This window comes from Cebus imitator, unplaced genomic scaffold (genome assembly GCF_001604975.1).
Source record: "Cebus imitator isolate Cc_AM_T3 unplaced genomic scaffold, Cebus_imitator-1.0 Scaffold53, whole genome shotgun sequence".
Taxonomy (NCBI): domain Eukaryota; kingdom Metazoa; phylum Chordata; class Mammalia; order Primates; family Cebidae; genus Cebus; species Cebus imitator.
Genome location: NW_016107368.1, coordinates 1709837 through 1721780, shown reverse-complemented (window position 1 = coordinate 1721780; position 11944 = coordinate 1709837). Strand labels below are relative to the sequence as shown.

The window sequence follows — 11944 nt, the reverse complement described above, 5'->3', positions numbered from 1 at the left end:
TTTTGAGATAGAGGCTCGCCCTGTCACCCATGCCGGAGTGCAGTGGCATGATCTTGGCTCACTGTAACCTCTGCCTCCCAAGTTTAAGCAGTTCTCCTGTCTCAGCCTCCTGAGTAGCTGGGACTACAGGTACATGCCACCACACCCGGCTAATTTTTGTATTTTAGTAGAAACGGGGTTTCACCATATTGGTCAGGCTTGTCTTGAACTCTTGACCTCAGGTGATCCACCTGCCTTGGCCTCCCAGTGTTGAGATTACAGGCGTGAGCCACTGTGCCCAGCCTCCATTAACATTTAATATAATGATATGGTTGAATTTAGGTCTACAATTTTATTTTCTGTTTCTTTTGTTTTTTGGTTTTTCTTTTTCTTTGTTTTCCCTCTGTTCTTCTTTTTATGCCTCGTTTTGGATTAAAATTTTTTTTTGAATTTCACTTTAGTGACTTTTTAGTTATTCTTCTTCACATTGTTTTTTCATGATTGTCCTAGGAGTTACAATATACATATTCTTAACTTTTCACAGTCTACTTAGAATTAACATTATATCATTTCACATGAAATGTAAGAATCTTGGAGTAATTTTGGCTTTACAAAGTCATATATATTCTAAAGGTATTTAAAATAATCTTTTATATTTACCCACATATTTACCATTTCAGGAACTCTTTCTTCTTTTCTGAGATCTGCATTTCCATCTGGTATGGCTTCCTGTTATTTTATAAAACTTCCTTTCTTTTTTTTTTTTGGTTATAGGTTTAGTAATATAGAACTGCTAGTGACAAATTCTCTTAGAATTCTTTTATCTGAAAATGTCTTTCTTTTGCTTTCATTCTTGAAGGATATTTTTGATGGATTCTTGGTTGACAATATTTTTTTCTTACTACTTTATTTTTATTTTAAATATTAATTACAACATTTCAAAAATAATGCAATTTTATTTTAACAGAGACAGGATCTTGCTATGTTGCCCAGGCTGGTCTGAAACTCCTGGGCTCAAGCAATCTTCTTGCTTGGCCACCCAAAGGGCTGGGATTTACAGTGGTGAGAGCCACTGCACCCAGCTCTTTCACTACTTTATAGGTATTGTTTAATTGTCTTCTAGCTTGCATTGTTTCTGATAAGAAAACAGCCATGATTTTTTTTTAACATCGTTCCCCTATGTGAAATGTGTTCTCTTTCTCTTGCTGCTTTTAAATTACCATTGGTTTTACCTGTTAAATTATAACATGCCTAGATGGGGTTGTGTTATATTTATCTTGCTTATAGTATATTGAGCTTCTTAAATCTGTAAATGTATATATTTTAAAGCTACAATTTGGAAAAATTTCAGCCATTTTTTTTCTTTTTATTTTTTTAGAAACCGGGCCTCACTCTGCCACCCAGGTTGGAGTGCAGTGGTATGATCATGGCTTACTGCAGCCTCAACCTTCTGGGTTCAGGTGATCCTCCCACTTCAGCCTCTTGATTAGTTGGGACAACAGGCATGTGACACTGCAACCAGCTAGTTTCTAAATTTTAGATAGAGACAGAGTCTTGCTATGTTGTCCAGATTGGTCTTGAACTCCTGAGTTCAAGCAATCCTCTTCTCTTGGCCTCCCAACATGCTGGTATTATAGGCATGAGCCACTGTACCTGGCCATGGCTAATTATTTTATTTTTTGCAGAGATGGGGTTCTCCCTATGTTGCCCAGGCTGATCTGGAACTCCTGGGCTCAAGTGATATTCTTCTGCCTTGGCCTCCCAAAGTGTTGGGCTTATAGACATGAGCACTCTTCCCAGCCCATATTTCTTTAGTTTTTTTTTTTTTTTTTTTCTAAACTGCCCTCTTCCTTCTTTTTTTTTTTTTTTTTGATCTCATTCTCTTCTCTCCTTCTGTGAGTCCAATTTTATTTATGTTAGACCTTCAGATATTGTCTCCATTGATTCCTGAAGCTCCATTTATTTTTATAAAAAAACTTATTTTCTTCTTCTTTATTCTTCAGATTGAATAATTTTATTAACCTATCTTCTTGTTCACTGACTCTTCTGTTATCACCAGTCTGATTTTAGGCACATCTAGTGAATTTTGTATTTAAATTACAGATATTGTATTTTTCAATTCGAGAATTTCCATTTGTTTCTTTTTTATAGTAGGTATCTGCTGATATTTTCTATTTGCTCATTTATTATGAGGATATTTTCTTCTATGTCTTTGAGCATAATTTTAATGCCTTTGTCTGCTTTACTTTAAAATCTTTGCTAATTTCACTAGGTGAGTCATGTCAAGGTTGGCCTCTATTGATTGTTTTTTATTGGTATAGGTCACATTTTCCTACATTTTGTATGTCTAGTGATTTTGGATTATAGTCTGGATACAGTCAACAATATGTTATAGAGATTTTGGATTCTGTTATGTTTCTCTGAAAACCATTGATTTTTTTTCCCTTCGTTTGCTTTAGTAAGCAGTGAGTTTGGATGAAAGACTCAACTTTGGTCTCCTATGCATTAGGCAGTTGATGTCGATGAGACTGTTTAGCCTTAGACAGACTGGTAGGCGCTTTCCCCACACCTGCACCCCACACAGTTCAAAGGTCAATCAGAGATTTGAGCAGAATTTATGTACAAAATTTGTAGCTCCCCTTTTCTGGCTCTCTCCTTTTTGGGATGTTTTTCTCTTACTTTCTAACTTCTGAGTTTGCACCAGTCTGTTTTTTTGCTTTTTAAAAACAGTAAGACTATGACTCTTTATGGCACCAGGTGGAACTTGCCTTCAGGCAAGGAGCTGTGAAAAATGGGAAACTCATCGAGTGGCATTCTCTTCTTCCAAGCATGAACTTTCAGTTGCTCTGCCATGCTTTAAGGAATCTGTTTTTAATATCTGGGTCAGTTTTAAAAGTTGTTATGTGAGGAGTGTTGGTCAGATTGGTGCTTCTCTGACATAAGTAGAAGTAGAAAACTGCAATAAAAGAGGAATTCCTTGATCTAATCCAAAGCAATGGTAATGGAAGGGAGCATTTCTGGCTGAGGCATGTCAATAGCGCCTCTTTTTCAAAATGGTAAAAAACTCAGCCTTCCTCATCTGGGCTCTACCAGGTGGTCTTCTGTTGTGATTTCTCTCTTAACTCTGCTGCCCATGCTTACCCTCAGTCTCTCTTATTTTTTCTCTTCTAATTCTGTCAGGGGGATAGAAGAGTTTTTCTCCCTACCTCAAGATCAGGGATATGAAGATCTTCCCAAGACCCAGTGCCTTGTTAGTGAGGAACAGGGAAATAACCATGTAAACGGTCAATAACTTACAGGATTTCAGGTACACAAGAAGAGTCCTCAACTGGTAAGATCTCCTGAGAATCCTGATGCATCTTGAGCCACACCCTAAAAGCAGCTTTTAGAGGAAACGAAATAGCTTAGATGAGACCAGAGACTGGAAGACTCTATGACAGTATGACCAATTTCATCCACGGCAGATAAACATCACCACCCTTAACTACCTTTTGCTTCCTTGTTCTCTGTTACCATTTTTCCTACATCATTCTGATGTCTGTTCCTACATCATTCTGATGTCTGTTCCTACATGTATTCCCTTCCGTAAGGCTTTTAACTTTTATTCCTATTTCACTCCAAGATTTTCAAAGTGGACAAATTTCCCCACCGTGCTGTGTGAGAGGCAGATCACTAGTGTCCGTTAAATCCCAAACACATTCTTGAGCTGTGAATCAACATGACCACCTCCCCTCTCTCTGCCATGACTTTGGCATAGCCTAGCTGCATTTCTACATTTGTGTTTTTTACAGATAATTCTCCAAACTATTAAAAAGTGATTTCTAGCCATCCTTGCAAAGTCAACTCATCTTTCCAACTAAAGCATGGAAAATTGCCAATCAGAAATCTCTGACAATTCTTCAAAAAGGTCTGCTGAGTTTGTGTTTAAATTGGAAACATTTCGTGTTTGCATCTAAAATTTTATAGTAGGTGATGGTTGTTCTCTGAAATGTGACATTAAGATTTTTTCCCATTAAAGTTTATATCACCAAGTTAACAGTCTAAAGCAAAACTATATATGCAAGGAAAATTATATTAATTCTGCCAAGTATATATTCTGTGTTGAAAAATATAGTTGATTTTCCTTGTCTTTCATCCATAATTGCTTCCTGGGCATGGGTGCTTTGGTGCTAAAGGGTCTCCGTTTCTTTCCTGTGACTCACTTTATTCTTTCTCTTCTTGCTGTCACATTCTACTGTAATGTGGGTAGCAAGCATAAAGATGGCCCAGATTAGTAATTCTTCCGTGAACCATCCAAGTATGACCTTGTGTGCTTCATAGAAAGTGGAGTTTGTGAACTCAGATGTCTCTGAGTCCACACAGGTACTGGAAAGAAGAAAAATAAATGAAAAAGGAAAGAATGTGCAGTGCAATGAATGTAGCTCAACAGGGATGGGCTGGGGAATCATGGCAAATATGTTTCATCTTCTCAGCCACTGCAGGTTGCTAGCAAGAGGAGGTGTGAGCCCGTGCTGCCAGATCTCCAGGTTTTAAATGAGAAGCCCAAAAATCCAGATTTGTATGAGATCTCTTGATTTTTAAATGTTAAAAATAAATTCAAATTTTACAAATCTGCCCAGCTTTGCTTCAAAATTAGTTCTAAACTGTGGGACCACAGTTTTGTACCTTCCAAAATTCTGAGATTTTGCTGTTTGTTTTACTTTAATGTGCTAGAGCTGCACTGTCCAATACAGCAGCCACTGGTCATATGTGACTGTTAGACACAGAAATGTGGCTTGTCCAAATTGAGATGTACTGTAATATAAAATACAGAATGGATTTTGAAGACAGAATAAAACAAGAATATAAAATATTTGTGTCATTTAAAAAAAATTTTTTTTTTTTGAGACAGAGTCTTGGTCTGTTGCCAGGTGCCAGGCTGGAGTGCAGTGGTGTGATCTCAGCTCACTGCAACCTCCGCCTCCCGGGTTCAAGCAATTCTCCTGTCTCAGCCTCCTGAGTAGCTGGGACTACAGGTGCGCACCACCACACCCAACTAATTTTTGTATTTTTTAGTAGAGACGGGGTTTCACCATGTTGGCCAGGATGATCTTGATCTCTTGACCTTGTGATCTGCCCGCCTCGGCCTCCCAAAGTGCTGGGATTACAGGCGTGAGCCACCGCCCCTGGCCTTCTGTTATTTTTAAGTGACATGTTAAAATGATATTTTGGATATATTTGTTAAATAAAATGTATTATTAAAATTAGTTCCACCTGTTTCTTTTTACTTTTAAAAATGTGCTACTAGATTTAAAAAATTGCATATGTGGCTCACATTATACTTCTATTGGACAGCACTGTTCTGGAATTTAGAAAATAATCAAGTATGGCCGGGTGTGGTGGCTTATGCCCTTGGGAGGCCGAGGTGGGCGGATCACCTGAGGTTGGGAGTTCCAGACCAGCCTGACTAACATGGAGAAACCCCGTCTCTACTAAAAATACAAAATTAGCCAGCGTGGTGGCGTGTGCCTGTAATCTAGCTACTCAGGAGGCTGATGCAGGAGAATCACTTGAACCTGGGAGGAAGATGTTGCAGTGAGCCAGATCGTGCCACAGCACTCCAGCCTGGGCAATGAGAGAGAAACTCTGTCTCAAAAAAAAAAAAAATCAAATATGACCACTGCAGATGTATGGAGTGAGTGTCCTGAGAACTTGTAAATAAGGATGAAGGAAGACCGGCTCAATGAAGCTGATGTCTCCTGGGGAACTGAGGTGGAGGAAACCACTGAGCCTATTTGTGCCCATGTGTCACCCTTGGGAGTGATGAGGGGAAAGGCTGAGAGAGATAACTGTAGAAGAACCTAGAGATTTTGGCAGAGGTGAGCAGGCAAGTAACAGGTGGGAGAGTCCACTGGAAAAGTTGATGTCTGCATGTTTATAACTAGTAATGACTATGTAATGGGGCCACTCGGAAAAGATGGAGGGAACCTGAAATGTGAGTAAGGAAGGGACTCCTGTTTATGGAACATCCTCTGTGTATTGGGCACCATGCTGGGTGGCATTCATAAAGCATCTCAGACCAGGTCATAATTCTCAGAGCTCTCTGGTGGAAGATGGCTAGGGTTTTGTTGTTGTGGTTGAGACAGGGTCTCGCTCTCATACCTAGGCTGGAGTGCAGTGGCGTGATCAGAGCTTACTGCAGCCTTGACCTCCCAGGCTCAACTGATCCTCCTGCCTCAGCCTCATGAGTAGCTGGGACCACAGGCATGCACCACCACACCTGGCTAGTTTATTTTTTGTGGAGAGAGAGCCTCACTATGTTGCCCAGGCTGGTCTGTAACTTCTGGGCTCAAGCAGTCTGCCTGTTTCAGCCTTCCAAGGCAGGAGTGAGCTATCAAGCCTGCCTTTAAATTTTTTTTTTAAAACCAGAATTACATTTTGGGTTTTTGTGGGGCAGAATCTTAGAGTGAGGAGTTCTGACCAAGCAGGACTTCAAAGGAACTGTAGGTAGTGAACAGGGAGATAACCTTAGCAAATATTGGAAGCCACTGATCTGAGGAGGAGTTGAAATTGTTTTTTGGTTTTTGTTTTGCTGCTTGGAAATTAATTAATCAAATAGTTAAAATTTTAATAATGTTTTTTACTATTACTACTACTATCCTCTAATGAATATTAATGAAAATTATTTTTCAGAAAATAACCAATTCACCCCAGAAGTTAATCAGCTGCAGAAGGGAAGAGGTCCATCCCTGTGCCATGGCCGTGATGTCTTCTGAGGAAATCTTCAGGGCCTGGATCTCATAGGCTTGGGGAAGGGCCCAGGTGAAGCTGAGAACCTGGTCTGCATGACATGGAAACCATAAGGGGACAAGTTGTGTTTCTGTTTTCCTCCACCAACAAGGGATGAGAGAAGTAGGAAGAGCCTGTTGTCTACACGTCTAGAAACATCCATCAGAGGCAGACTGGTTTGTCTAACAGAGCACTGACTGGGGGTTAGGAGATGTGACCTCTAGGCTGAGGGCTGCCATTTGCTGGCTGAGCAACCCTGGGAAAAGTGACTTCATCCCTTCGGTCCTACGTTTTCTCATCTGTAATTGGGGAATTAACTACACACCTGCTAAACACACACACACACAGAGTCTCTCCCTATATATATACACATGTACACATATATACATCCTACACTTTCGAGGCTAGAGGGAACTGGTGACATTCTACAGTCTGACTAATTCTGTGTTTCTGGAGAGCAGGATGCAAATGTGTGGTAAGAATGATCAAAGACTCTACACACTGGGTGGCTTGGACAGCCCACGTTCCCAGAATAATCCTTGAGAGAAAAGGAAGAATGGGAGCAATGGCGTTGATTTCACTTCAAGCCAAATGCCGGTGCAGAGGTGAATGGCTCAGCGAGCACTACAATAGGTGACCTGGAGGAAGGTCACAGCTGCACTGAAAATGGGATGCGCGTGAACACAGCGGATCCATGAACTACTGTAAAGTGTTGACAGCGTGCACACTGCGGCCAGCAGGTGACGTGTGTGTGCAATGCGATGAGAATGCAGAAGTCAGTAATGTGGGCGATGTTTGTTGTGCTCCTTTTTTCCTATAGAGCTGCTAAAGTACAGAATTTAGCAAATAAAAAGGGGCCACCCTGCCCAAAAGTGTCTTTAAAGTTCTAGGTACATTGTCAACTTCAAGTCCAGAGAGGTTCCAAAGGACACCTTTGGTCAAGAGGACTGGGGGTGGGGGTGGAGGCGGGGGAGGAGCAGCCCCAGGAGTCCAGAACCCGGGGCTGCATGAGAACCCCAATTGAGGCAGCTAGCATAAGCCTCACCTGGTCAGGGTGACCCTGGGCCTTTCCTGGAGATCCCACCCCACAGGAAATCCTTGGGGGACCCTCTTTTCCTTGACAGCTTACTCAGGATATCTCAGCCCCTCTTAGTCTACTCATTTAGGACCTATCTCTGGAAGCCTCTACCCACCCCTCTCCCCTACCAGGTAAAGAAAAGAGCCAACTGCAGAGAAGGAATGGGGGAGGAAACTGGTTGAGGGGTGAAGGGATTGATGAGCAGGGCCTGCACCTTGCCTTCTAACCCTCTCAAAGCTCAGGAGCCTGAGTTGGTTTATCTCCATCTCCGCTTCCTGGGCTTTTTCCAGCCAGCCCAGTGGTGGGACAGTCTAATTGCATCAACTGAGTGTTTTCCAGAGGCCACAGCCCTTCACCACCTGGAGGGGTCTCTCCAGGAGCATGAGATCGCTGAAGACCTGTTCCTTCCTTTCCTTTGATTATTTTGTATACTTCTCTGTGTTGTCTGTTGGAGTGTGTGCTAATTTTATATTTGACCTAAACTGGAAACACACTTTCAGTTTGCAAAAACAAAGACCATATTACTCTACCAGTCATCACCCTCCCTCCTCCCTCTTCCTGCCCCCTTATGGTGGGGTGGTGAGGGGCACTATCCTTCTGCCCCAGCGCAGGCCCAGAACCAAGAAAGGACCCCACCTCCCTCTGCTTGAGTCTCTCACAACTAGTCCCAGTGCCCATCCGTTTGTTGGCATGTGTAGGTATACAGAAATTTCTCTTGATTCTTCTGTTGTCTCTCCATGTCCTGAACATGCATTTATGGTGCCCCAGCCATGCACCAGACCTGCCAACCCCCACTTGTGGAGGGGCTGCCTTCTCTACAGCTGACCATTCCCTCTCCCCTGGAGCACTTCTATCCTGAGTCCCAGCCCTCCCCCTCCCCCTCCAGTGCATTTATCCCTACGGCTGGACACTCACATGAGTGAAAAGGAATGTGATTCATACTTACAGCAGGACTGCAGCTGTAAACTGGAACTTCTCTGGGCAAACCAGGAGCCGGGTCACCCTCATCATAAGGCACAGCTTCCTGCCACGCGTTTTTTCTAGAACGTTACCCAATCACTGAGTCTAGGGGCCCAGGCTCAGCACTACTGGCTTGCTTTGTTTTCACAGCCTCTCACTGAGTCCTGCAGGAATTGGGGGAAGTACTTGTGGTGGTGGTGGTCAGGGGAAATGAGTATCTGGGGGCAGCCTAGAGCGGCTTCTGCTGTTTCAGAGAAGACTGTCTCTTGCAGCCTGACCCAGTAGAGTCCCCTTGGCCCCCAGAATCAAGTCCAGCTTTCTTAGTCCTGCCTTCAGGGTACAACTGCTAGGGCCCAGTGAATAAAATCCCTGCTCCACGAGGCTTACATTCCAATGGGGTAAGGGCAAAGTAATAACACAATAACAAAGTATTATTATTAAGTGAATTAGTACGTTGGGAGTTTGTAAGTCACGGTAAAATAAAAGGTAGAGCAGAAAACAGGGGCTGAGGGGAAGCTGCAGCGTCTTCACAAAGAAAGTGGAGGAAACAATGGACCCAAAACTATCTGTTGGATAAGTCCCCGCATAGCCACATGGTGTGAGAGATCATGAGTGATTATAGAACAAAGTAACTTGGCGACAGTGGCCAGAAAAATGGAGTTGAAGTAAAGTGAAAAAGAAAAACAAAAAAACCAAAGTAACTTGGCAACAAATCCTTAGGTGTATGTAGTCTAAAACAAAAACTTTATTCAGTATTGTAGACTCCCAATTTGAGTAAGAACAGGGCACTGTTGGAATGGAATCAAATATATTAATATGAAGTCATGACTTTATGAAACATTACATTAAAAATATTTTGACTTTTTTTTTCCACTGAAATGGCCCAGGAGAAATGTCACCTCCATAATGCATCTTAATGCTAAGATTTTGGTTTCTAGTGTTAGTTTTCTCTCAAAGGAGCCAAAGTTTCTTGGCACCAATAGTGGATGCCATGTCAGTTTGGGGTTGAAAGGTACAAGGTGATCCTAGAATGCTTATACCTTTTTTGGACAGAAAGCAAAGTGCTAAATAAGGGTCATTCAAAATTACACAAGGAACAATCTATACAGGGCTCCTCCTGGCCAAAGCTGGGACAGTATGAGCACCAGGAGGAGAATATTGGCTGGCACAATTGATACCATACATTTGAAAAGTCATTAGTCCATGGTACCCAACAAGAGCAAAGCTACCACAATGCATTCTCAGAGAAGATGAATCTGATAGAATGCATTTCTACTTGTTATTCAATCCTGCTGGGCTTACTGACTCATTTATCGTGTCAATGAAGAATTCCAGTAAATGAAAATCCATCAGTCAGAAGGCATTTCTTCTCCTCTAAAGGCTCCTCTCTGCCCCTTAACGTCTTGGCTCTCCTTGTCCTGTCAAGGGGTTCCATGGAAAAGTCTTTTAAGTTCCCTTCACAGAAGGATTGCAGACTGCTGGTCTAGTCTCTGGGCCAACCCTCCCCGTCTCTTTAATAAAGACGTTTTTTCTTATTTTCCGTGTGCTGTATATTATTCTTAGGCTAGAGTAACTTTCCACAGGTGCAGACCTCTTGGTTTCCTTTGAATTTGGAGGGCTTGGGGCGTGATCCCATCGCCAGCTTCTGGAGCCCACCAGGAGGGAATGACCCCATTACATCCACGGGTGTCTGGCGCCACCTTGTGGTAAGTGGTGGGATTTTTTTCTGTTCCCCCTTGCAATGAAGCTCCTTGGGCTTCCTGGATGAAGAAAGGAAAGCTCAGGCCGGTTTCCTAGAATAATAACTCAGTAACACAGTTTCCACGGACTTGGTCCTTAACAAACTTCCACTGTCACTGGTGGAGTTAGAATTTAGCAGCCACCCTCTCCTCGCTCTGTGTCTGTATCTGTCCCAAGCTCATGATTTGGGGCTTCACGCTATATCCATGGCTCGCCCTCCCTGCTGGGACCTTGGCCTCTCTCTCTGTCTGTTGATCTCTCCTACACGCTGCCATTCCCTACCTCTCAGAAGTAGACTTTTTTAAAATGTTTTTTTCCCTTCTGTGTGTCCTATTTCTAGGATCCCTTTACTAGACGGACTTTCCAGGGGTGTTCCTCAGCCCCCGCACAGGTCAGTAGGGAGGAGTCAGCCTGCTGCTTGTTCATGTTGAACCAGGGTGCTGCCCAGCCTGTGAAATTTGGAATTGGAACACTAGAGTTGGCCCCAAATTACAGCTTTTTCTTCTGGCTCCTGGGACTCCCAGGTTCTTCAGCAACAATAACAAAACCTGGAAAAACGTATCCTTGCCAGAGGTGGGAGAATGATCCTCACAAAAGGATCTTTCTTGTCTCCCCCAGCAAGAGGTTGCAAGACCAGGTTGCGGAACCCCATTAAGGACCTTGGAGAAAGAACTGAGCAAGGAGCCTTCTCAGGGACCTGCAAACATCTCCACGAGCAAAAGTATGAATCCTCATATAGTGGAGGAGGTACATGTTCCTGGTTCCTTCACTGGACCTCACTGAAAAAAATCAACAACAACAACAACAACAAACTACGTTAAATAAAAAAACCCCTGGCGGCCGGGTGCGGTGGCTCACGCCTGTAATCCCAGCACTTTGGGAGGCCGAGGTGGGCGGATCACCAGAAATCAGGAGTTCGAGACCAGCCTGACCCTCTCTACTAAAAATACAAAAATTAGCTGGGCGAGGGTGTGGGCACCTGCAGTCCCAGCTACTTGGGAGGCTCGGGCAGGAGAATCGCCCAGGAGGCGGAGGTTGCGATGAGTGGAGATTGCACCATTGCACTCCAGCCTGGGCGACAGCCAGACTCCCTCTAAAAAAGAAACAAACAAACGCTTTTGGAGAAACTAGTGCGTAAACAAACCTCAGTAACTTCTAACTTTTGCTTCTGTACTTAAAACAGCTCCTCTAGGAAGTGGCCGCATGCCTCCAAATTTCCTGCAGATGCCAGCCAGTCTTCTATGAAATTTGAGTTTCTGGCCCTAGGAGATCACAGCTCAGAAGGTAGGCCCCTCTGATGTCATCCCACCTGCATTAATCACGAGGACGAGCTTTCCCAGGTGAAGCCATTTCATTGACATTAACTGCTCACTGTCTCACTGGAACTTTTTTTTTCTCTCTTTTTTTTTTTTTTTTTTT

At 43.1% G+C, this 11944-nt stretch overlaps 1 protein-coding gene across 3 annotated transcripts in view; it reads left to right on the top strand.

Moving 5' to 3' along the window:
• Positions 1–10320, top strand: part of IL20RB (interleukin 20 receptor subunit beta) — a 46185-nt gene extending 35865 nt beyond the window's left edge. For all 3 annotated transcript variants that reach the window (XM_037738380.1, XM_037738381.1, XM_017528265.2), the window contains one exon: positions 6652–10320. In XM_037738380.1, coding sequence (XP_037594308.1) covers positions 6652–6762 — 111 coding nt within the window. In that variant the 3' untranslated portion in view covers positions 6763–10320. The remainder of the gene's footprint in view (positions 1–6651) is intronic.
• Positions 10321–11944: the final 1624 nt, after the last annotated feature.